General features: G+C 45.7%; 1 protein-coding gene across 11 annotated transcripts in view; it reads right to left on the bottom strand.

The window, feature by feature from the left end:
- The window catches only part of roq (RING finger and CCCH-type zinc finger domain-containing protein roquin), a 151,078-nt gene that overhangs the window by 40,787 nt on the left and 83,150 nt on the right, over positions 1-27,141 (bottom strand). For 6 of the 11 annotated variants that reach the window (XM_065447691.2, XM_065447688.2, XM_065447689.2 and 3 more), the window contains 3 exons: positions 26,141-26,164; positions 22,319-22,529; positions 11,562-11,597 (listed from right to left, as the gene is read on the bottom strand). In XM_065447691.2, the coding sequence (XP_065303763.1) occupies positions 11,562-11,597; positions 22,319-22,529; positions 26,141-26,164 (271 nt within the window). The remainder of the gene's footprint in view (positions 1-11,561; positions 11,598-22,318; positions 22,530-26,140; positions 26,165-27,141) is intronic. The other 5 variants (XM_065447690.1, XM_065447693.1, XM_065447686.2 and 2 more) reach the window with 2 other exon arrangements.

Genomic DNA, 27,141 nt, shown 5'->3' with positions numbered 1-27,141 from the left:
ACGTAGAAGTAGCTAGGCCTAACGTTGCCGTGGTGGTGGCCACGGCTGCCGGCGGATTTGCGTGCGATAGTGCCAGTTCGGGGCAGCGAGATAATCAAAATGGCGGCGGTGGCGGCTTTGATTAATGCCATTTCAGACCTGCAGTCAGGGCAATATACATTTACTATATGGAGTACGTGGTGGTGCCGCAAAGCCGTGCAAATTATCGGGCATGTCCGAAAAAGCGTCTGGAAAAATCGGTCGTTAACTACTCTGGCAATACATCGTGCCGATGACATGGCGTCAATGACGATTCATTGCGATTCCTCTGTTACTGGAGCCAGCATTAACATGACTTTCGTACCCTTTCAATAAAGTTACAGCTAATTTTCCCTGACAGAAGCACGAATTCCCTGAGTTTTCCCCGAGTTTTTCCTGACTGTTCAAGTTCCCTGAAAATTCCCGGTTTTCCCGGTTTTCCCGGTTGGTAGACACCCTGTAGCTTGCACACAAAGGAACGTCCACTGGCTCTTAAGTGCTATTGCCCCGTTCAGAAATATAGCAGAATTTTGATCATCAGACTCAACCTCATGCGTACATCTTATACCTTGCCAACTCCTATTCTGAGAATGCTGCTTGATTTGCTACAGTCGAATCTCATTAATTCGAACACATTTAATTCGAACTTTCGATTCACTCGAACTGACGCTGCGGTCACATTAAAGTTGTGTATCCGAATGGGCGAAAACACCTGGTAATTCAAATGCGAAAGCATTTGCAACAGTTAATTCGAACATATTGCACTCTGACGATGATCTCAGCTGTGCGGCGGTGCCTCCGACCAGCATTCCTCCGATCTCACCATAGAGGAAAAGCTTAGGAGATATTTCTCAATGCCACCCGCAAAGAAAAAAAAGAAACCGTGGTGGAAATCTATGCACAGTCGCGTGCACGCAGGCATCACCGATTACTTCTGCTAGTGACAGGTGTCCTGTACAGTTAACGACCCATTTTACAGACCCCCGTACATAGCAGTGCCTTTGTGGCACTGCCATGTACCCCATAGAGTCCAGTTATAATACATCATCATCATCATCAGCCTGGTTACGCCCACTGCAGGGCAAAGGCCTCTCCCATACTTCTCTAACAACCCCGGTCATGTACTAATTGTGACCATGCCGTGCCTGCAAACTTCTTAATCTCATCCGCCCACCTAACTTTCTGCCGCCCCCTGCTACGCTTCCCTTCCCTTGGAATCCAGTCGGTAACCCTTAATGACCATCGTTATCCTCCCTCCTCATTACATGTCCTGCCCATGCCCATTTCTTTTTTCTTGATTTCAACTAAGATGTCATTACCTCGCGTTTGTTCCCTCACCCAATCGGCTCGTTTCTTATCCCTTAATGTTACACCCATCATTCTTCTTTCCATAGCTCGTTGCGTCGTCCTCAATTTAAGTAGAACCCTTTTCGTAAGCCTCCAGGTTTCTGCCCTATAGGCGAGTACTGGTAAGACACAGCTATTATACACTTTTCTCTTGAGGGATCATTGCAATCTGCTGGTCATGAACTGAGAATGCCTGCCAAATGCACCCCAGCCCATTCTTATTCTTCCGATTATTTCCGTCTCATGATTTGGATCCACCGCCACTACCTGCCCTAAGTAGATGTATCCCCTTACCACTTCCAGTGCCTCGCCACCTATTGTAAATTGCAGTTCTTTTCCGAGACTGTTAAACATTATTTAGTTTTCTGCAGATTAATTTTTAGACCAACTCTTCTGCTTTTCCTCTCCAGGTCAGTGAGCATGCATTGCAGTTGGTCCCCTGAGTTACTAAGCAAGGCAATATCATCAGCGAATCGCAAGTTACTAAGGTATTCTTTATTAACTTTTATCCCCAATTCTTCCCAATCCAGGTCTCTGAATACCTCCTGTTAACACGCTGTGAATAGCATTGGAGAGATCGTATCTCCCTGCCTGACGCCTTTCTTTATTGGGATTTTGTTGCTTTCTTGATGGAGGACTACGGCGGCTGTGGAGCCGCTATACGCCTCGTGCACCGCCTATAGAGGCGCCACTGAAAGCCACCTAGCGGACGCTTCCAACAGTACACGCGGGAGCAGTAGCAGATGACAACCCTTTGCAGCAAGGATGGCTGAAGTTCGCGGCTGCGATTTTTCCTTTGTTCGGGTGCCAGGCTGCTTCTTCTGCGGTGACAGCTGTAGGGAAGATGCTGACCTCTGTGCGAGCGGGTATGAACACGATGTTACCGGTGTTTGGGACAACATGATCCACATACTGTACGTGCAAGGTGTGTTCCGCAGACAAACGCCGTGAACCCCATTTACATGACGTGGAGCTCATGTTGACTAGCCGAAAAATTTTGTTGAGTGATGCGATTTCTTGATAATTTTTTTTTTATTGTACCCTTGCCGCAATGCTGCTTCTGTACCTGAATAATAAGTGCCCATCGTTAGTGCAGACTTATATCAAACAAATCCGCAGGGTGCGATCTCTGCATATGCCGTTGTGATTTTTCTGCCGATGAATACATGTGACATCGCCAAATAAGTGCAGTCGAAGTCGCCTCAAGAAGAGTAATTGCCAATTTATTGATGGAAACGCGTACACTAGCCAACGAAGTCACCAAACACACGTGTTAATAAAAGCGCATGTTAGTGCTGTACCGCCGACGCAATTCTGCTGCATACGCCGATGAACTACCGTTCCCGCTGCAGTTTGTGCAATTTTAAATTCCCCAAGGGAGCTGCTTGGAAACGTACAAAGCTAAAGACTGACTAACTTTTCAGTACTTTTATATATTACTAAAGAGAGGTGCCACATTATATATTTAAAGGCAGAGCAGTGCCAAAGTAGATGACCGCTGGCAGCAAGGCCCGGTTTAGTCGACTGCAGCGTAAGCATAATAAGAAAGAATTCAGTTGAGTATAAAACTCACATGCAAGAAGGGACTGCGTTGTGAAACAAACAAATCACTCGGCGTGTCAAGTTTGCTCAGGCAGCATCGAGGTGTGATGACTTCCCAAACGGGACGCGAACTTTTCAGCGGGAAATGGAACAAAAATACTATATGCAGCAGCTATTAGCAATTCTCGCCCTGAACTACCTATTTTCTAAACACATGTCCAAAAACGCAAGCAATATCTAAGATGCCCTCGGGTGAAAAGAATAAAGCTGTTAAAGAAGCACTTCCTTGGTATCATTCCTCTAAGACACAGTGAAAAGACGGGGAATGCGGGAGATGGAAATTCAAGACGATGAGCAAAACGTGAACAAGGTGAACAGCTAGGAGCCAACGTTTCGACAAGTGGACTTGTCTTCTTCAAGGCCTTGAAGAAGACAAGTCCACTTGTCGAAACGTTGGCTCCTAGCTGCATTCACCTTGTTCACGTTTTGGCCCTATAAGACACAGTGTGATTTATACCCTTTACAAACAAGGCAGGGTGAAAACTTCGCAGCTCAAAATAATCGACAAGTGTTATGCATGGAGCAACTAGCAACAGTTAAACATGTCCGAAGCCACGCATAAAGTAGATGTAAAAACATGAAGTGCGCGACAGCTGGTGCGAGGATTTACCGCGCCATATGAAACCAACAATTTCAGTTCTTGCAAACTTCAGTAGCTTTAAGATACAACGCAATGCGCTCGGGCAGTCGTGCTGCCTAGCTAGCACAACGCGGTAAAGAAGCGGAAAACAATATAAGCGGCAAACAACATTCCGAACTTTAGCGAAATGCCTTTAAACATCATGCTGCACTGCAGACGAACTTCGTTGCTCACGTGTCTAACTATGATCAAGTGGAAAAAAAACAGCGACGAGACAAAAGAAAGGATGAGAACAAGAAATTTCCCTTCGAGGCGACGATCCATTTTTGCTACCGTTGCTCCCGCTGATGAGGCTTTGCCGGGAATGATTAGAACCGTATCCCCGGCATGTTTTCACCGGTATTTGAGCCCCCCACCCTGCAAAAATTCTTCTTCGGCATTCCCTGAAGCTTTGGCCACGCCACATGTGCGAATGGTGCTGCGTATTCCCTGAAGCTTTGGCCACCCCACACGTGCGAATGGTGTTGCCTATCTTGCTCTGAAAACGTGAATAAGATAGAGAAGCACGATCAACGACACAACAAATTACGGCGCGCGCCAGGCTCCTATCCCGCGTGTTCTGCGCAAGGCCGCCACCAGTAGCGCGTCCGTCAGCGTGCACGGCGTCTATAGATATCTTTCAGTATTTTCACATATGGCTCGTCTACACCCCAATTCCGTAATGCCTCCATGACTGCTGAGGTTTCGACTGAATCAAACGCTTTCTCATAATTAATGAAAGCTATATATAAGGGTTGGTTGTATTCCGCACATTTCTCTATCACCTGATTGATAGTGTGAATATGGTCTATTGTTGAGTAGCCTATACGGAATCCTGCCTGGTCCTTTGCTTGACAGAAGTCTAAGGTGTTCCCGATTCTATTTGCGATTACTTTAGTAAATACTTTGTAGGCAACGAACAGTAAGCTGATCGGTCTATAATTTTTCAAGTCTTTGGCGTCCCCTTTCTTATGGATTAGGATTATGTTAGCGTTCTTCCAAGATTCCAGTACGCTCGAGGTTATGGGGCATTGTGTATACAGGGTGGCCAGTTTCTCTAGAACAATCTGACCACCATCCTTCAACAAATCTGCTGATACCTGATCCTCCCGAGCTGCCTTCCCCTTTTGCATAGCTCCTAAGGCTTTCTTTACTTCTTCTGGCGTTACCTGTGGGATTTCGAATTCCTCTAGGCTATTCTCTCTTCCACTACCGTCGTGGGTGCCACTGGTACTGTATAAATCTCTATAAAACTCCTCAGCCACTTGGAACTATCTCATCCATATTAGTAACGATATTGCCGGATTTGTCTCTTAACGCACACATCTGATTCTTGCCTATTCCTAGTTTCTTCTTCACTGTTTTTAGGCTTCCTCCATTCCTGAGAGCCTGTTCAATTCTATCCATATTATAGTTCCTAATGTCCGCTGTCTTACACTTGTTGATTAACTTAGAAAGTTCTGCCAGTTCTATTCTAGCTGTAGGGTTAGAGGCTTTCATATATTGACGTTTCTTGATAAGATCTTTCGTCTCCTGCGATAGCTTACTGGTTTCCTGTCTAACGGCGTTACCACCGACTTCTATTGCGCACTCCTTAATGATGCCCATGAGATTGTCGTTCATTGCTTCAACACTAAGGTCCTCTTCCTAAGTTAAAGCCGAATACCTGTTCTGTAGCTTGATCCGGAATTCCTCTAGTTTCCCTCTTAGTGCTAACTCATTGGTTGGCTTCTTGTGTACCAGTTTCTTCCATTCCCTCCTCAAGTCTAGGCTAATTCGAGTTCTTACCATCCTATGGTCACTGCAGCGTACCTTGCCGAGCACGTCTACATCTTGTTCATACAAGATGTAGGGTTCGCGCAGAGTATGAAGTCGATTTCATTTCTAGTCTCACCATTCGGGCTCCTCCACGTCCACTTTCGGCTAACCCTCTTGCGGAAAAAGGTATTCATTATCCGCATATTATTCTGTTCTGCAAACTCTACTAATAACTCTCCTCTGCTATTCCTAGAGCCTATGCCATATTCCCCCACTGCCTTGTCTCCAGCCTGCTTCTTGCCTACCTTGGCATTGAAGTCGCCCATCAGTATAGTGTATTCTGTTTTCACTCTACCCATCACCGATTCCACGTCTTCATAGAAGCTTTCGACTTCTTGCCTGTACAACCTTCATTTTGTACCTCTTATTAAGTTTCACAACAAGACCTGCCACCTTGTCGTTAATGCTATAGAATTCGTGTATGCTACCAGCTATATTCTTATTAATCAGGAATCCGACTCCTAGTTCTCGTCTCTCCGCTAAGCCCCGGTAGCACAGGACGTGCCTGTTTTTTAGCACTGTATATGCTTCTTTTGGCCTTCCAACTTCACTGAGCCCTGTTACATCCCATTTACTACCCTCTAATTCCTCCAATAGTACTGCTAGACTAGCCTCACTAGATAGCGTTCTAGCGTTAAACGTTGCCAGGTTCATATTCCAATGGCGGCCTGTCCGGAGCCAGGGATTCCGGACAGGCATTTATAATACAAGAACGTCTAAATTTTCGGACGAAAAAAGTCTTCAACGTCCGATTTTCCGGACCTTTTGCCATGACCGCAGGTCCGAAACGGCATTACTCGAAGCCACCACTGACACCATTTTATTTCGCCGCCTCGAGCCGGCACTCCCGCACGTAGATACGCTGGCAGCCGTAGCCACACCACGGCAACGCTAGGCCTAGCTGTTTCGAGGTTCGCTACCAAGCTACTTGCTGTTCGGTTCGCCGCTGTTAGCAATGGCGCCGACTTCGCGTTTGTAATCCTCGCCAATGGCTTCGGAGCGTGGAAAGTATGGGGCCTTGCATAATGCCGGTTCCCGATAGTCAGCTTCGCCTCAATGCAGCAATGTTACGCGGCGAAGCATACCACAAGGTGGAAGGAGCAATTGTCACTGGACACAGTATGTATTCCTTAATTATGCACACGTGCACCAGCCGTTTCCCATCACAGTACGAGCACCGATCCGCCTAATATGTGTACTGGCAGGTCTTTCGAGCTATTTCGGACGTGCCTGTGGCGATTTGAGCCCTTGGGGGCATTAAAAGGCATGTATTTTTTTCGGACTGCCCGACTTTTCGGACGTTTTCGCGGCCCCTAGGGAGTCCGAAAAATCGGACACTGACTGTAATTTGTAAATAACAGCAAATAACTGTGAATAAATCTTCTGATACTTCCGACTCATGTGTTAGCTCAGTACACATGCACCACTGCAGGCAAGTTCCCTATTCAATTAGCTTCCTTAAATTCGAATTCTTTTAATTCGAACAAATTTTCGGGCCCCTTCGAGTTAGAATTATTGAGATTCGACTGTATTCCAAAACAGCTGCTTCCTATTATTACGTACACAGAAAAACACTCCTTCCCTCAGGACAAAAGCAGTTACTTTAATAAACACAAGACAAACAGATAAATAAATAAATAAAAGAGTGGTCCAAGACTGATATCAATGTAGCTAACGACACTTCAGACATAATATATACACACACTGTCCCTTTAGAGAATAATACTCAGCCAATTCAGTGCAATTGATGGAATCAAAAACATGCACAAGTCCCACAGCTGCAAAAAGGGAATTCACAACTACCTTACAGAATTTTACAGCAACGCAAAACAGAATGGTGACACCAGCATCAGCCACCCACCACAGCTAACTAAAAACTGTCCCAGTACCTTCAGAAAAGAGAAATGACAAGCACTGAATGACAAGGGGGACCGAGGGGCTAGATTGCTAGTCACTATCATATGAAGCCAATGAATGCATAGAGAAAATTATTTGTTGTTTATAACTGAAATGATTAGCTACAAGGAAACGAAAGTGGATGGGAAAAAATTCCCTGATGATTGCAATACTCGCTAATGCAACTGTATATGTTTTTTTCATTTTGCAATATATTGGAGAGCACAGACAATCTGTCTCGTGCAGCATGTTGTGAATTGAGCAAAGTGTGGTGCAACTGCCTCACTAATCGAGATATAACGAGAGGTAGAGCATGGGTGACACATGGGCACAATCACAGAAGCTGCCACAGAAAGACCTCAGCTCATGCAGTGTTTTGTTTTCATATATGGTTTCGGTGGCATCATCAGTAAACAGAGGACGCGCGCTACTCTGGCACCATCTTGTAGCCATTGTCGCCACAAAGCCTGTCTTGAGGGGCACTACATTTTTCTTTTCATGCTTTCACCATACGCTCCTCCCCACGCTCTCTTCGTTATCGCCATCTTTCATCAGCACTCCGCATTCGCTCTTTCGTCCTTCGCTGTGTCCATTTGCTCGGTTATGAGGACGCTGAGGGACAATGACGATGACACTCGCCGCAGGAATGGGCGCCTAAGAACTGCACTCTAAAACAACTTGCCGCCTGTGGAAGCCGAACCCATAACTTCCCCATTACAATGTGTTGCATTACCAATTGTGCTACGGTGGTGCCTGTTCCCTCGTCCACATTTTTGGGTATTTATGTATGTGTGCATGATATAACCCTGGCAGTGTTAGCCAGTGCCACCCATGGCCACAGCAGCAGACGTGGACATCCCTTTGACTGATGGTGCACCATAATACTTAACATATTGCTAAACATACCACGCATCATTACTGCACTTAATTAAAACTACAAATAACTTCCCCTATGCTTTCCTTGGCTTCATATGGAAATGACAAGCATATATTTCATCATGCTCAAAGGCGTGCACAAGTGATGTGTCACTTATGTACCTCATAAAATCATTACATTGACGATGGTGAACATATTTTGGAAGTGCAAGTTCCCATAAATACAATACAGATGAAACCAAGTTTGTCAGACAACTAAGAAATTAACAAAGTGTCTAATACAAAATGTGCATCTGAACTACGAACAAAAAAAACCCTGAAACGATTTTGACGATTTCGTACAAACATACCAAGTTGTTAGAGTAGGTCCTTCTGATCATTAATTCACGAATCTAAGTGCTCCGTGTAAAGTGTGTAATTTATTATGAGGTTTTAAAAATATATATTTCTGCTGATCATAGCACTTTGCTTGGCTGAATTTTAAGCCGCCCCTACCCATTTGACATCGTTTTCCCTAATGACGTTAGTAGGGCGAGCTATCCGATTGGCTGCCCAGGGTGCGCCATCAAGAATTTTTCCTACTTTATGGTGAACAAATGTTCTTCGTAATAGCTGGAATTTTAGTTAATTTGTTTCTATAAAAAGAAAATAACAGAAAGAGAATGCACAAGAACAATTTCTCACTACACTTAAGCACTTCCGGCACACAGCAAGCGTCGTCTGCCAGTGTTACAACGTGCTTCGTTTTGACGAGAGCTGCACGGCCAGTGTCGGACTCAAGTCTTTTCGCGAGCACCAAGATTCAACTTTGTTGCATTGTGGGCTGCAAACGTAGCGACTGGCAATATGTCAAGCTGCGACACTGTGTCCCTCTGCAAGGCAGCAGACGAGCGGACTGGCTGCAATGCATCGAACTGCTGCTATCCGATCGGCACCAGGATTTGCGCGTTTACAATCTTCACTTTACACTGGAGGATTACTACCGCGATAGCATTTCGCGAGTCTGGTATTGAGGTAAACTCAAGAGCAAGGGGACAGTGCCTGGTCATCTGACCGTGCCGTTTCACAGGATGAGCAGAAGTGCGAACATGAATGGTCTGCATGGTGCAGCCACCTGGTGGCACAGAGCCCAACCAAACACAGTAGCAGTAACGAAGCGCATTATTCTTTGCTGCAGGTGCAAATTTTTCGTTGGAGCATAATCATTAACACATTGCTTTTGTAAATGTTTAAAATGTTTTACACTTGGTTAGAACAATATTAGCTCTTTCTTTGGCTGGTTAAGCTCTGCGCCAATGGGTGGCTGGACCGTGGAGATCGATCAGGCAGCTCACGTACATGTACGCTAAAGTTCCTTCATCAGCTTGAGTTTATGCCTCCGCTGTTCTGTCGAAACGCCCAGCTTGCCTGTGGTTACCAGAATACCAGACATGTTTGGCGCAGCGACAGAATGCTTGGGGTCGACTGCCAAGCAGCTGGCGGAGAGGTTGGAGAGGCTTCACGCACTCACTCCTAGAGAAGCGAAAGTAGACGACACGACACGCCATCATGACGCAGAGCCAGTGAAAGCGGAGCTTAGCCCTGGTCACTCGGCGAACGAGTTGAGAAGAAAATGCAAGGCTTTGGAGGAGGGTAACTTGTAATCATCCGTAGCTCTCTTAATATGCGACGCTTCACACAAATTGTGGTGCGAACGATGAACTTTAGCTGTATCCTACATGTCTGCAAAATTTTCCGAGTCCTTTTAGGGGCCCTTTAAGGCCTCAAAAAAAATATACATAAATAAATGTGCCTTGCATGCATTTATAAAGCAGCCTAACATGTAAACATTTTGTACATGTAGGCAACTCAGCCCTCAACACACATTATAATAAATTAAAAATGAATTTATATTTTTTTCATATAAAAACCAACTCAGAAACTTTACAAAAATTTTTATTTACAGGTAAAGCAGCTTCCCTTAGTTATATTCCTACAAGCAGTCAGTAATTTACTTAGAGAGAATGATTGATATAAGTGACACGTCACAACGCAACATAGGTTCTATGATGGTGTGTAACGAGAAGCCTCTGGACTATTTTTGACCACCTGATGTACCCAAAGCTTAGGACATGAATTTTAACGCGATAGCGTTAAGGAGCTCGTGTCGCAGAAAAGCCGGTGTCATCGGTGTCGGCGTTTGCGGCGTTGACCGTGAGCGATAAATCACTGCAGGCACTTCATAAATAAAAAGCAACTTCGAAGATGGGCTGGGTGGGAATCGAACCAGGGTCTCCGGAGTGCGAGACGGAGACGCTACCACTCAGCCACGAGTTCGATGCTTGAAAGAAGTACAAAAGCGCTTCTAGTGAATGCGGTGTTGCCTTAGAAACGTGCCGTAGAAAGTTATACTGCGGTGTATATCGGTAATTACGAGCATGTAACTTACGGAAGTCGCATTTACATGAGTAGCGCAGTACGTTTCTGCAACATTTCTTCTGTGCTTACCGCACACGCAGAGCCATCTTGCGGCAAACACAGAAGACCCCCTCCTCTCAATGTACGGCGCTGCCCCGACAGGTGGCGCGCCACGGCTGTGCGCGGACCGGTGCCAGGCGCGTCGCATGCCCCGACTCCCTCTCCCCTGACGACGCTTCGCCGTTCTCCCACACGGGTTGCAGACTCAAGCGCCGTTCCTTTCTTTAGATTACTATCTATCTCTCTGCCCGTGCCGATCACGACGTTCGGCTGGCGTAGATCGTTTCCTCCTCCGAGACGCCGAGTTCTTTGGTTTGTGCCGTTTGCTCAGGCGCACATTTCGTTGCCGCGCCGAACACTGCGTTGCTCGACGCTCACCGTGTCCGATGCGGGGCGCCTCGTAAGTGATCGCGGCGCCGTAGCGCATTGTCTTACACCCCTTGGCGGGTCGACGGGAATGCTGTCGCGTTCCACTCTTGAAGGCGAAGCTTAAGCGTCCTCCATTTTTTTTACATTTCACCCTCACCAGAATGCAGCTACTATGGCCGGAAACGACACAGCCGGTGGGCCGGTGTTGAACAGCAGAATCCAATATTCACAGAGCAACCACAGCATGTCAAGAAGCATTTCGGGCTCTTGCGAATCAAGTTTTATGTGCAGCAAAAAGTAAGTACACAAGCTTACAGCTTTTATTTCTTCGTCGAATATTTTGAGAAGGCGACTACACACGCTAGGTGAAATAATCACAAACAAGCACGTAACTTCACCTGAAAACCTTAAGCACAGATATGCAGGAAATTATTTGACAATTATATTAAATTCTAGCTTAGGTTGGCTTTGCTTTAGCTGAATGATACATTCACACTGCAACAAAACCAAGATTACGAGATCCACCGCTGCATTGAGTGCAGGTGAAAATTGTACTTACTAATTGTGAAAGTGCCAAGCTGTGACGTAGCACCATCTACAGGTAGAAACAAACACCAGAATCCCGATCACATGTGGACCCAGTCAACACAGATAATAATGCAAGTTCTTTTTGTCCAAGCAAACCAGAGGATGAATGTGGACTAGAATTTATCAACAGAGTGGGAGAACAAGCAAACACAACGCACAGTTACTTCAACAAGTGCCCTTGTTTAAAAACCATTTTGAAGCTGATGCTTCCCCTCGATCATCCACTGTTGATAATGTTCATTTCCATAGTGCAATTACCAACTTCAGATAGCACCTTGGGTTATATTCAGAATATATGATATTATGCTTCTGATACAATGCCAGATTCTTTCTCATGACCGGGATCGCCCCTGCAACTTGGCCTAGATTAACAATGAAGGATTGAGACTTGGGCATGTTGGTAGTTCATGTTTAAAATAAGAACAGCACGAAGGACAGGGACAAAGAAAGAAAGACACATACAGCGGAGCACTGTGTCTTTCTTTACTAATGCTGAATGATAAACTTGGATACTGCCAGTTCAGGTCCTGAATCGCTTGTTGTAAGTCATCTCCAGTGTTATTGAGCAGGTCAACATCTTCTGCAAAAATGCAGGTCACAGAGATATTCCCTTTCCATGCTTATACCTGATCCAAGTCCAGCATTTACCACACTTGTGACGAGCATACGGTAAATAATAACGAAGTATGAGAAGTGAAACGAAATGCCACATTACACGCATCCCAAAGAGTACAAATGTAGAGCAGTAGAACTTGTTGCTGGGCGAGTTGGTTGGGATCTAAAGAATACATTGTTGCGCCAAAAAAGGAAAATAAAGACTTGGGAAGGAAAAGTACGAAACAACAGATTGAGCACTGAACTTCAACAGATTGAGCGCTGAACTTCAACTGATATTATTCTTACAGCAGGGCAGGAAGAATGAACAAATGCACATGCGTACATCAGTGTTGCCTAGAACGATTCCAGTGACGCTTTTAACAGTTGCAACTCGTTTTCAAACAGAAAAACAGACGTATCACTAATACAACTCGTGCCTCTCTCTTTAATGTGATATGCCTCCAAAAGTTCTCTTGCTAACGTATCACCACTCCTGCCAAGTATCTTTATGTCACGCAGCAGTGGCTGGAATCTGCCTTCCAGGCAAACCGTGCAATGCACAGGTAAATGCGCATTGCCTTTATTGACTACAGACAATTCATGCTCCCGGACCCGGTCATTAACACATCTCCTCGTTTGTCCAACATAGGATTTCCCACATTTTAGCGGTATTTCGTATATAACGCCCGTCACACATTTGACGTACTGTCTAGTGTGCTTTTTCTGGCATCCTGACTTTCTGTCAATACGGCTTATGCGCGGACACAGTCCATCCAACTTGCGTGGTGCCGAGAAAACAACTGGCACACCAAACCTAGTAGCGACTTTCTTCAAGTTGTGGGAAAGCTTGTGGACGTATGGCACCACTGCGGGTTTGCCTCGTTTTTGGTCAGGCCTAGGCGCATGCCTTTTCCCCTTCACTTTCTGGAGCAATGTTTTAGAGACCGCCCCAACGACCGAGCTCGGGTAGCCGGCTGTATGTAGCCTCGCCAATTGCTTATCAAAGCTAGTCCGCATCGCGTGAAGGCACGACTTCATGAGAGCAGATTCAAGGCAAAGAGTGGCTATTCCTCTTTTAACTAACTTTGAGTGTGCCGAATCATACAGTAGCATTTCCTTCTGGGCACGTGAGCTATACTGCCAACATAAGTGGTCTTTGTCAAAAAAATAAAGACAGATCTAAAAAACTGAACAGCGCCATGGGAAGGGATTTCATGTGTAAATAGCATGCCCTTCCCATGTAGTCCAAAAACATCTAACACCAGGCTAATGCACTGGTCAACGGTAAAATCATGGTTACTTTTTAAAAGAATTAAAAAATCATTGACACATCTAAAAGCCTTAAGGTAGAACCCGTCGTCAAAGGAACTGTGCAGGTTCCTGCACAGTTGGCTGTGCAGTTGGCTGCACACAAGTTGGCTGGACTGTGTCCGCGCATAAGCCGCGTTGACAAAAAGTCAGGATGCCAGAAAAAGCACACTAGACAGTACGTCAAATGTGTGACGGGCATTATATACGAAATACCGCTAAAATGTGGGAAATCCTACGTTGGACAAACGAGGAGAGGTGTTAATGACCGGGCCCGGGAGCATGAATTGTCTGTAATCAATAAAGGTAATGCGCATCTACCTGCGCATTGCACGGTTTGCCTGGAAGGCAGATTCACGCCACTGCTGCGTGGGATAAAGATACTTGGCAGGAGTGGTGATACGTTAGCAAGAGAACTTTTGGAGGCATATCTCATTAAAGAGAGAGGCACGAGTTGTATTAGTGACACGTCTGTTTTTCTGTTTGAAAACGAGTTGCAACTGTTAAGAACATCACTGGAATCGCTCTAGGCAACACTGATGTACGCATGTTCATTTGTTCATTCTCCCTGCCCTGCTGTAAGAATAAAATCAGTTGAAGTTCAGCGCTGTTTGTCATTTCGTACTCTACCTTCGCAAGTCTTTATTTTCCTTTTTTGGCACAACAATGTATTCTTTAGTACAAATGTAGATGCCTGAAGGGTTTGAGCACTAGCCCTCTGTGCCTTGGGTGTGGTGTGCTGGGTGGCAGCACCAAAAGTGCTTTGCAGATCAAGTCTTATGCCCATATAGGGCACACACAATCAGCAGATATTTTTACTTCAGTAAAAAAGATGTGTCGAATAATAAGTACTTACATGACGAAATTGTCACAAACGTACAGTAAAACCTGATTACAATGAAGTTGAAGGGCGAGGCCAAATTACTTTGTTATATCAATTACTTCATTATATCCATTATTTCATGTATTGCAATATCAATCTCTACGTGGATTCCAAGGGGAATTTCGTTACTACAGCAAAACCTTGTTATAACGAAGTTGAATGGGGGGTCACAATTACTTTGTTAAAACTATTAGTTAGTTATAACCACTATCCATTTCTATCCACAATTAGCAAGCAAGAGAGGATTTACTCACCACCGAATCTCACAGCAGCCCGCCACGCGTAAAAGAAAACAGCCGTCGCCAAAAAAAAACACTAAAAAAAGACAGCCAAAAAATTGCTAATTTACCCGGCCAAACGGCTCATCCCTGATCTATCAACAGCACACCAGCTGGCAGCTCACTTCGCAGCAAAAGTCCTTGTTAGATTTTTGCCGCGTTTTCTTCAAGCAAATGATGGCTTTTTCAGCTTCAGCTGTTATTTCAAGTCTGTCCTCGCCGTCATCATGAGCACCAAAGAAGCGGCGCAGCAGGTCTGCTGCATCCAGCGCTTGTGCGGGCATCGGTACGTCAGCTTCGCCAATATTAGGCTCCGGGCTGTCATTGACACATTCGTCACTGTCGTCATTAGGCACCCCATCACCGCGCTTACAATTTCCCCCTCCGTTAGCTCTTCCGTCGTCACCGCATCAGCATCAGCACTGATGTACGTGCAGAAGGTGTTGCAGTCGGGCACAACGCTGGCGTCAAGGAGAGCGTCCCACTACGCTAGGGCTTGGTCGCCCGCGGCACCCTCATTGGCGGCAGCACCGAGATCTTCGCTGTAACCACCGCTGCTGACACCAAATGAGGCATACCGGAAACAATTGGTGATCGTGCTTGTTGGTACAGCCATCCAAGCAGCCTGTAGCAGCTCGATCACCATGTACAAGTCCATCGTGGACTCACGCTTCATGCTCATACTGAGCAGAATCCGATCGATCACACGCTTGTGGTAGTCCGACTTAAAAGTGCATGATAACTCCTTGGTCGAGGGGTTGCACAACTGCAGTGCAGTTTGCCGGCAAGAAGCATAGCTCGATGTTGTTGAGCACAGCAGCAGTGTAGTGGGCAGCGCAGTTGTCCAGTACGAGGCATATCTTCCGGTTCAGCTTGCCCAGCCACTCGTCCCACTCCCGCAGCCATTGTGTGAAAATTTCTCTTGTCATACAAGCCCTACGGTTGGACACATAACTCTCTTGGAGCTTTAGTTTGCCTTTGAAACATTGTGGTGACACACTTTTGCCGACCACAAGGGCCGGCACCTTTTCCGACTCATCCATGCTGGCACGAAGCAACATGGTTACGCGGACCTTGCTATGCTTACCGCCTTGGCAGCGTTCACCTTTGAAAGCCAAGGTTTTTTGTGGCAGCATCTGGTAGAACAGGGCTGTCTCTCTGCGTTGAACAAATCCTTGGCACTGTATTTCTCTAGCAGCTGTTGAACGTTTTGTCATCACCCACACCACTGCAGCTTCACGGTCAGCAGACTGCACTTTCCCGCTGACAGCCCTGCCGAGGATGTCGTGGCGCTCCTTGAAACGCTGCAGCCAAACGACACTCGCCACAAAATCGTCGTGCCCGATGATGCATGCGAAGCCCCTCACTTTGTGCTGCAACAGTGCCCCACTCACAGGAGTGCTGCTTGCTCTTGTGTCCAAAAACCACTTGAAGACTGGCTTCTCTACAGCTTCGAAGGCGGGAGCTCGCAGCTTCTTTCTGTCGCCCTTTACGCCACGTGCGACAGCACTGGTGACATCATCTTTGCACACTCAAAATCGTCAACAGCATGCTCAACTCTATGCCAAAATCTTTGGCCACATTTTCCTTCTTCACGCCGGACTCGAGGGCTTTCAGCATAGCCACCTTCTGCTCGACTGATATTATTTTGTGCTTCCGTTTGCCGTCGTCCATCTCCTTTCTGGTGGCAGGAACTCGCACGAACAAACCAATGGAAACACTGATATCGCTGATACGAACGGAAACGACGACAAGCAACAACAAAACCGCAGTCGACGACGCTACACACAGGCAGCAAAAGAGCGGGTGGGACCACCAGTTCCACGAGAAAGGGGAGGTTAGGAGATGCGCACGGAAGACGTGAACGTTGCGCGCTACAAGACATTGACCTGACGGGTACCAAAATGGTAAGTAAATGCTCATTGTGGAAAAAAAAAAAATTGCCGACGATTACATTACTTCCAAATGTGAAATTTTAGCGCAGCTCTTCAGCTGTTTCGGCTTTTCTGTATACTGAGGCAAGAGAGAGAGAGAGAGAGAGAAAGCGACAGAAAAGGCAGGGAGGTCAACCAGTAGAGCACCCGGTTTGCTAGCCTACACTGGGGGTGGGGGAAAGGGGAATAGAAAGAGGAAAAAGGGAGAGTAAGTGCTGAGTGCGTGTGGGAGGGACACTATAAACCGTCTCTTAAGCCAGTGCGCTTCAAGTATTGTACTAGTGCACAAATCGCTGTTCGTGCCAGTGACGGGTGTGACCACGGTGTGAGCATCTTTGACTCGGTCAACGGTCTTGAGTCCAGTAGATGTAAAGCTGCCTGCAGAGAGAGGCGGGCAACTGAGGCAAATAATTAGAACAAGACATGTATGTAGAGTTACAACTTTTTATTCTTCACTTCTTCAAGGAACATTCGACTCCCAGTTCTTGATTGTCATGAAGGAAGCTTTGTGGTCGGAGAAATAGATGGATATATGCTCGACTTACTGCACCAATGCCTGGTTTGGCATAGCACACCTCTGGATCTGGCAGTGATGGCACTGAGCCTCTGCTTGGGCAGCTCGTTTAGCAGCAGCGGCAGACGAAGAACTTCCACCGGTTGCCTCGCTCATGGCTCAGAAATAACTGGCTGAGAATAAACTACTTATATAGGCAGACGGGTTATATTATAATATAAACCGTCTGTGAGCTACAGACAATCCGTCTGGTGTGGAACATTTTGCACCAGCCGCTGCAAACTGGGCATAGCTTGGTGAAGCTGCCTCGCTTATCGGGAGGTTGCGGGAGGCAGTGCATAGGCGCATAGGAACGTTGGGTGGCGAAGAGATGGCAGCGACTGACTGACGCTGCTGACGTTGCTAGCGAGTCAACTGAAGGTGGCTTTGCGTTTCAGCTTGGGAAGCATGCACCGTAATCCGCTGATACCGAGCCGGCACTTCGGCAACCGTAGAACACCGTGCGCTCTCGTGACGAGGGGGAAGGGATACACGGAGTGGTGAACGGCAGCGGCTATAGGTTTCAGCTTGGGCAGCAGCACATCATCGAGACCAACCGCCACAGAACCGGCAATCTGATTGCCGCCGCACATGGGAGGCATTGGAGGAGAAGCGAAGAGAGAAAAGCTTGCACCATGCGCGAGAGATGGCGCCAGGAGCACGCTCAGCTAGAGCAGCACGCTGGCGCCGGCTACGGAGCTGGTTATGGCGAGGCACGATGGCGCCACGAAATGCAGAAACGGGCGCCAAAGAGCTGAGCTCTAAAAAAAGGTTCATTATACCAATTGCAAGGAAACTTTAGAATCGTTAAAACGAGGTTTTCAATATATGGGCATTTATTGGAATTTCAAGGGGAATCACGATTGCTTCATAATATCCATTAGTTCGTTATACCCTGTTTCATTAAAACGAGGTTTAAGTGTACCCTTTCTTTCTAGGGACGTGCGAATACTCTAATATCACAGATACTATCACCAATACCGCTACTTGACTTTTCAAAAATTCGATATTTTCGGTACCACATTGTGTGCACTGCAAAGCCCCTTGTGCTTGATGAAGCCCAAGCGTGTGTTTCACTTCATTTCCGATGCAAAAAGAGTGCGGAGAGCGCCACAGACCAGCAGCCCCGGCTGACATGGTGGTGCACTGTCACTGCAAGCACTCCCCAATGTCAGCCCCGATGCAGGGATTGCATACAGCCCCCGAACGGCGCAATTCACGGAACAGCGGCATTTGGGAGTGCCTTGTGGGGTTTCTATTACCGAGGATGCCTCGCTCGAATTAACCATGACCCTTCAGATATTTTACAGCTGGCAAATCACATAGAGCCTGACAATGAAACGGTGCAGATGGTGCCTGCTCTTTACTGTTGGTGAGGACTACGCATAGTGCGGTGATTTAGTCACGTGATGCATGGTCCTTTTGCCTGTCGCAGAGATTGGCCTTAGATAACCCACCAGCTGTAAAGTTGAGATAGCCCTTCTGTACTTTGGAGAGAAACTGGAAAGCAAAATGTTTCCACGAAATAAATAAACGATTGCCCAAAACACAGGTCAACTATTAAGCTAAGAAACCCATTAGCATTCACTACAACAGAACTTTACAAATTCATTAGTTTCAGAGAGAACTAAGTGCTTGATTCTATTCAACAGAAATTCTATTGATAAAAGAGCGTTTTCAAGACATTCATATACTAGGAATCGGCTCTAATCAGTGCTGGCCCACTAATTTGGCATCCCATTTATTATGAGTAGACGTAACTATGTATCTTCCATTTCCATTCCATTTATTATGAGTAGACGTAACTATGTATCTTGCAGTGAAGAAGAACTATTTTGACGATCTTGTACAAACATACTTAGTCGTTAGGGTAGGTCCTTCTCACCATTAATTGACGCAGCTAAGTGCTCCGTGTAAAGCATGTAGTTCATTATAAGGTTTTCAAAATGTACATCGCTATCGATCGCAGCACACCACTCTCCCGAGTTTTCAGCCGCACCCTACCAAGTGAGGCGGGTGACCATATGACGGCAGTAGGGCGAGCTATCCAATTGGCTGCCCCGGGCATGTCAGATAATTTTCCCAACTTTGTGGACAAATGTTGTTCCCACGGTGTCGGAACAAAATGTTTTTCTTTCCGGCTTTAGTTTCATCCCACTGAAAAAATTTCCATTCTGGTTCTGCTCCAGAATGAAAAAAAACAGTTCATAACGGTTTTGTTTCGCATGACAAAAATTTTTGAAGCAAAATAACGATAAAAACAGTATTTAGTTTTTTTTTAATAAGCGAATTATGAATTCTGAGATCATGCTCAGTGCCTTGACTCATGGCCCTGAGCACGATCTCAGCACATTGAGTGTATTCGCCGAAATGTGAAACCACAGTTCCCATAAAAACTTAAATGAACATAAATGCACGATAGAACTTCAATAACAAAGCGTTGTACCCGTAGAAAACGAAATGATAAGCTCTTCAGCATGCGAGCCCTGGGTTTTGCTACAATGCCGATCTACCAGTGCAACAAGCGGCAGGCTTAGATTAGTGGTGCACTCGACCAGCTATTGCTCGTACTATCCCTGCCTGAGATGCGCACTTATGCGGACACCTGAGATACGCGCTAATTCTGAAATTGCCTGATGTCAGTTGTTTCGGATTGCTAACTTTCCCCTTGAACCAAAAACTGATCAAAAATATTTTGGTATCACTCCAAAACAAAATAATTATGTTTTGGGTATGTTTTCGTTCCAGTCAAAAACATAGCTTTGTTTTGTTTGTGGTTTTTCCGTTCCGACACAATGATTGTTCGTAATAGTTGGAACGTTAGTTAATTTGTTTCGATAAAAAAGAAAGTAACAGAAAGAGAATGCACAAAGACAATTTATCATTATACTGAAGCACTTCAGGCACATAGCAAGTGCAGTCTTCTTCTGTTACAACATGCTCCATATCGAAGAAAACTGCGCGGTCAGTGTTGGTCTCAATCTTTCTTTTCGCAAGCACCATAGTTCGCCCTTGTTGCGTTGTGGGCTGCAAACATAGCGACTGGCGATATGCAAAGCTGCAACACCGTGTCTCTCTGCAAGGCAGCAGACAAGCAGAGTGGCTGCAGCACATCGCACCGTTGAGATCCGATCGGCACCAGGATATAGGTATTTGCGGCCATCACTTCTCACCGAAGGATTACTATAACAATAGAGTTTAGTGTGTCCGGTATTCTGGAAATTCAGTAAGTGGAAGCGGATTCAGTGTTTTAAGGGATGAGCAGAGGCGCAACCATGAACTTCCTGCCTGGTGTAGCCACCTGGAGGCACAAAGCTCAACCAAACAGAGCTAGGATAGCAGTAATATGTGTACTCTACTTTTCTGCTAGTGTAAATTTTTGGCAGGAACGTAATCTTAAATGTTTAAAATGTTTTACACTTGGCTAAAGCAATATTAGCTCTATGTTTGGCTGGTTAAGCTCTGCGCCACCAGGTGGCTGGACCATGCAGACCAATCAAGCTGCTCACGTATGTCTATGCTAAAGCTCGTTCATCACAGCAATAGCAGTATGGAGGGGCTTTAGTTTATGCCTCCGACCATCTGTCAAAATTCCCAGCTTGACTACAGTTACTGGAATACCGGACACGCTTGGTGCTGCGACAGCACACTCACAACGCACGCTGCTTGGATAGCTCTCGCTGGGGATCGATGGCCAGGCAGCTAGCGGAGAGGTTCGAGAGGTTTTGTGCGCTGGATCCAAGACAACCGGAAATAGACGTCACGGCGTCACATCATGACGTAGAGCCAGTGAAGGCCCTGATCACTTAGCAAACAAGTTGAGGAAAAAAGCATGGCTACCGAGAAGGGTAATTTGTAATCGTCCGTGGCTATTTAATATGAGACGTTTCACTTAAATTGTGATGCGAACGTTTTACTGTAGCTGAACCATACACATCTACAAACTTTGTCCGAACCGTTTCAGGGACCCTTTAATTTAAAAAAAAAACAAATGCATGCTGCACAGCCACTTGGCTGCGATGATGATGATGATGATGATACACCTTTTAAAAAATGGGATGGCGCATCGGCCTATTAGGGGTAATGCAGTTGGGTAATGGGGAGATTAGGACAGGGCCAGCCGCTGAGGAATTCCTCCCCACACAGTTCCACCATGAATGCCCGATTCCGCAGCAAAGGCAGACGACGCTCGGACACTGTTAGCCTCTATTGAATAAAGCAGTGATCACTGGCACTGGCCACACAAGCAAATATTCTGTTCCCCTACCCCACTTGTACTGCTGCAACTAGAGCTATGGTGTTTTAGTGCGAACAGCTGTTGTGAGCTAGGAAAGAAGCAGATTGTTAGGTTCCGCTTCATTTCTGGCATGGCACGTAAAAAATATTCAAGCAGGTATGATCAAATTAACAATGTTGCAGTTTCGAGTCGGGCATTCTAACAACAATGCAACAACAGCTTAGCGCAAGCGAGCGCTGTACTGAGTACTGTACCTGTACTGAGTGCTGAGAAACACTGATGGTTTTCCATTGAGCTCAGCTCACGCACTGCAGCATGCTCATCCTTCACTCCAGAGGTGTTCGCATTATGCTGCACTTGCCATCCACAATAGGGTTTGGTCAATATTTTCCAGTACTATCAGTAGCGGGGTGTTCTCTAAATCTCGTTAAGAGCCTAAACCTTATTTGAGGATTTGGGAGCTCAAAATTGGGAGTTCCCAGTCATTGAGCGAAGGGATTTAAAAAGTCACTCAAGTTGACGCTTATTTTAATGTGAAGCTTTCTTTGCCTACCTACCCAGGGTTTGGAATGTCGTCACTGTCATCTGCTGTCTTGGTGAGTAAACATTGGCATGGTTGGGGCGGTCAGCTTCTCACCTCACTGATGAGGCACAAGCTGCTGCATTATGCAGATCCCGTGTACTCTGTGAATTGATTTAGGCGAGGCTTTGGTGAGTCAGCAAGATGAAAAGGCCCATCATGATATGAGAGGAGCAGCGAATTTTGGCAACGAATGCATCCTGCAACCATTTTTAGCCACAGTTGCATACCTCACAGAAACACGACGCAGCATCTAAACCTGTGGGCACCACAAAGAATGCTTCACTAAGCACCATCTCCCAACACAGCAGCCAGTTTCTTGCTGCTGATGCCCCTCTGTAGCAGCAACATGTCTCACCCGGCTTGGTGGAGAGGGGTTGCACCAGGGCTCATCCGGGTGAAAGGCCGGGCTTTCGGGATTGAGGCCGACCGAGACGGGTGGAGCCACAGGATCCACACGTCGACAGGGAGGAGGCACCAAAATAGGCGGTGGTGACTCACACAGACTGACCGGCACCGGTGGGCAGGACGCCAGCCGGTGATCGGGGCTGCAGCCTGGTTCACGTGACCTGGGTCAACACAATTCATGAAAAACCAGAGGGATACACGCATCAGGTTGTACTTGTGAAATGATTATTAACCCTTTCGCTGTCACGGACGTACGGGTACGTCATCGCGCTTCCCCCCCACAGTGTCACTGACGTACTCAGGGTGTCTACCAAGTTGACATTTCCAAATTCCCTGAGTTTTCCAGGTTTTCCCTGAGCACCTTTGCGAAATTCCCTGAATGAGTCAGATCTTTGTTTTATGTCAAGACAGGCTGACACAACGTTGCCCGATGCTGTCACTCTCTAGTAAGCATGCTGAAACAAAAAAATGACTTAATCCAGTTTGAATAGTAAGGAGTAATATATATTTTATTTAAAAAGAAAACAGAAGGAAGGTGTTAGTAAAATGCAAAGCGAAAGAAATGGTAAAGCCCATTCCAAATTGAGTCGAACATTTTCAAATACGAATGAAAAGGAGATGCATACATAAGTAAATATTTTTTAAATATCAGCTATTTCTATCAACTGATAGCAAGCTCCTCTGTATGGGGTCCTGAACTTTGTCACAACTAAGGTTCTCTCTCAGCAGCTGGGAAGTCAACCTCAACTTTCCTGACATACTCTCAGCCCGTACACAACATCTCAGTGTTGGGTTTCACTGCGTAAACAATTTATTTTGGTTTGGATGAGGGACACCTGTGTCTCAGCATCAGCCATCACTTAGTTTTTTTAGCTCAAGCTCCTTCAAAAAGGTGGCGGCACCCTTCCTTTCCCATTAATTCCTCAGTGCGTCGGTCCTTTCTGTTCTCATCCTCCTTCTGCCACGCTTTCGCCACATGGATCATCTGAAGCATCCTCTTGGTCAGTTGTACAGTCAACATTTGATTTCTTGGACTTCTGAGGGGCCGCAAAAAAAAAATTGAAAAAAACGGGCAGACTGAAAAAAATTAATGCATGTCTTTAACTGCCTTTAAGGGCTAAAATTAGCACAGGCACGTCTCAAAAAGCTCTGAAGGCCTGCCAGTACGCTTTTTAGGCATATCAGGGCTTGTACTGTGACAGGAGACGACGTGCACGCATGTGTAATTAAGTAACGTATACTGTGTCCCGCGACAATTGCCCCCTTCCCACGCTTGTTATGCTTCACCGCCAAACACTAGTGTACCGAGGCGAAGCTAACTTTCGCAGACTGGCATTACGCAACGCGCTGTGCTCTGCGAGCTTCAAAGCCAATCGCTAGGATTACAAAGGCGGAGTCGGTGCCATTGGTGATAGCGGCGAATTCTTTCAATGAAAAACACGGCACCGCACGGCAAGAAGCTTAATAGCGAACATAGAAGTAGCTAGGCCTGACGTTGCCGCGGTGGTGGTTACGGATTTGCGGATTTGCCTGCGAGAGTGCCGGTTCGAGGCGGAGAGATAATCAAAATAGCGGCGGTGGCGGCTTTGATTAATGCCATTTCAGACCTGCAGTCGGGGCAATATACATTGACTATATGGAGTACGTGGTGGTGCCGCAAAACCGTGCAAATTATCGGGCATGTCCGAAAAATCGGGCGTCTAGAAAATCGGTCGTTAACTACTCTGGCAATACATCGTGCCGATGACACGGTGTCAATGACGATTCGTTGCGATTCCTCTGTTACTGGAGCCAGCATTAACACAACTTTCGTTCCCTTTCAATAAAGTTACAGCTAATTTTCCCTGATAGAAGCACAAATTCCCTGAGTTTTCCCTGAGTTTTTCCAGACTGTTCAAATTCCCTGAGAATTCCCGGTTTTCCCGGTTGGTAGACACCCTGGTACTGGTACGTTCTCTATCGTGCGTTCAAAATTTCGCGCCTGAGCGCAAAGCTGGCGCTCCTGGATTGGCCACGCTATCTGTTGACTCTTTCTACAAGTTCGTATATTCGCCCCGACCTGTCTAAGTCCATGTATTGAAGAGTACGGTGCGACTGCCACTCCCCACTTTCTCTTTGCTGAGTGGCGCGATATCTCCGCGTTCGCTGGATCATGCGTCGCGCGCGTGTGGTTATGGGTTCAAGGGTTGTTCTGCCTTCTCCGCTGGTTTGAACGTTTTTATTTTTCTTCTGTTGGTGTGTCTGCTACGGGGCGTCAAGTTCAGGCTCACGTGCCGCCTTTGCCTCTCCGAAAAGAGTGACTCGATTGCTGCTTTCGCTCTGTCGCCGCACCCTTGCTTCCGACTTGCACCAGTAAACGTAAAGCCCTTCGAACTTTGTTTAGCCTTTTTCCATCTCCCTCTGTCTTCTTGTTCACGCAACATCCCATTTCTCTTGCGCGGGCGACTGAAAGCGCATCCTCCTCCCTGCGCGCGGTTACTTTCGGATGGCTGAGCGCGCGGGACCTTCGTCTGCTCATTGGAGCGGTGGCTCAATTCCGATTCAGAATACGAGCCGAGCTCGGATTCGGACTCGGACAGAGTCGCATGCGAGGAAGAGGGTTCCGCATTGTCAGATTCGGATGTTGAACGGATTTTATAGTCAGGCTGATGATGATGATGATGTTTACTAACAACAGCTGCAGAACACTGAAATGTGCATATTGCATTGACTATGTTATTTGTATACCAATTATAATCAAAAATAAATTGCTATGTTCATTCCCTGTTATGCTCGTTCCCTGAAACCAATCCGACACTGGGGGTGCGTCACGGCCAGAAACGTCCGACAGCGAAAGGGTTAATTGCAATCCCTTCAGCATATTCGGCTAACAATTTCAAACAAACATCAATGTACTATAGGCAACTCTGCTCTAAAGAAATTGAAAAAAGAAAAGAACTATATATATATATGCATTTGCTTTTTTTCTGTCACTGATTTACTGGTATTAATTCTTAATACTGCCTCTTCCTGGAGCATTTACATTATCATTTACGCCCTTTTTCTCACCAGTTTTATTTGTAGAGTGAATGCAAGTGCTATTATTTGTACAATTATGGCCACGTGTGAATGTGAATTACTATGTATTGCATGATTAGTATCACTGACAATTCTTGCATGCTTTCACAGAACTTACAATGTACTTGCTCGTGGATGCTTGTATGCTACTGCGTTGTAGGGGTTTACGGGCCTCGTCAAGCAAGTTTCTTTTTTTTTAATCCATACACTTCTAACAGGCAGGTTAAAAAAAAATTGACTTACTAGTTTATTGTAAACTAATTGCGCACTAAAAACTGGAAACACTGCAGAACATAAACAAAGCAAATCAGATTAACGAAAAGTTCACATAGCAACAAAGTGTAGTTCACTGGCAAGAAAAGAGATGTTTTAAAAGCATTCGGCTGTAATATGTGGTTCACCACATCATATCCTGTGCCCCATTAATTTATATCATATCAAATTCCTGAGTAGTAATCTTGATCTCACAAAGAAAATGGTATTTATGTTCACATTGAATGGAATTTCCAATTTTTTTTTTAGCAAGCTATGTCAGATCAATAAGTGTGATGAATGTGCAGTTAACATTATCAGTTAAAGCTTGAAGAATCAATTAGTCTGGAGACACATGCACAGACAAAACGGGATGAATGGCAGTTTTTCTAACTAGAGGGAGCCATAAATGTTTGCCCACACTCATTATCACAATTTGAGCAGACTATAAAAGAAAACCTACCTGCACAATGAACAGCAGTAGCCACTGGAAATAAAAAGTATAATGCTGTGAAGTGCAGTAATACAATTATTACATTGGTGCAAACAGTGCAACTTCATCATGAACTCTGTTGCTTTCATGTATGTTGACTCTGTGCTTTTAATATTGCGCACACTGTCTTATGCCTGCACTACCAATTGAATTTGACAAATGTCACAGTACTGTAGGAGTCCTGGGCTTTTTTCAAGTTTTTTACTTGACCACTGGCTAACTTAACAGTGCCAGTGTGCGAGGTCGGGTTTATAAACATTTTGCCAAGGTGACAGCACAAGCGAACTACGGCTCTGTCATGTTTGCATAGTCACTTTTATTTACTTATTTATTTATTCATTTACTTATACCACATTGTATTTCATGTAAACAGTTTCCTTCGTCCAACTCTACGCTATCTCCTTAACCCTTTTCTCCCACCTTTCCTTTGTTCAGGTGTCAGCAGATAACCGCTAGAGTTCCAGTGCAGACAACAGTTATTTGCTTACTTCCTTTTCCATTTCATGCAAAAATTAAACAACCGATTACTACTACTATGACTACTGGCTTCAGTGAGAACATACCCAGTCCCATCTCTGCAATTTTTTGCTTGTGATGGGTGTCACTATACAAGCAACTCTGCTGTCTACTTGCACTGAACCGCTTTTCTGCAGCAGTTGAACACTCAACTCATCCTAATAAATTTTTTTCTGTACATTACACTACACCTGCTTAGCAAAGTCATGATATGATCAGTGTTTTGTGAGTAATGCGTATACTCTTTTTGAGACTATTCTGAACTTTCTTTTTTACTGCAAAAGTAGTGAAATTACTGCATCATAGCACTCGTAGGTTAATAAGCTAACTGGCATCGTGTAGCCAAGAGAAACGTCTACATGTGCCTCTGCATTCAAACGTTGGCTCAACTGTGCCATAACCACCTTGCTTGTGGCATATTTCCCTCCATTTATGCTAATGTGCCAAACCTATGA

This window comes from Dermacentor albipictus, unplaced genomic scaffold (assembly GCF_038994185.2).
Source record: "Dermacentor albipictus isolate Rhodes 1998 colony unplaced genomic scaffold, USDA_Dalb.pri_finalv2 scaffold_14, whole genome shotgun sequence".
Classification (NCBI taxonomy): domain Eukaryota; kingdom Metazoa; phylum Arthropoda; class Arachnida; order Ixodida; family Ixodidae; genus Dermacentor; species Dermacentor albipictus.
Note: the sequence above shows the minus strand (reverse complement) of the source record. Positions and strands in the feature narration are given on the sequence as shown.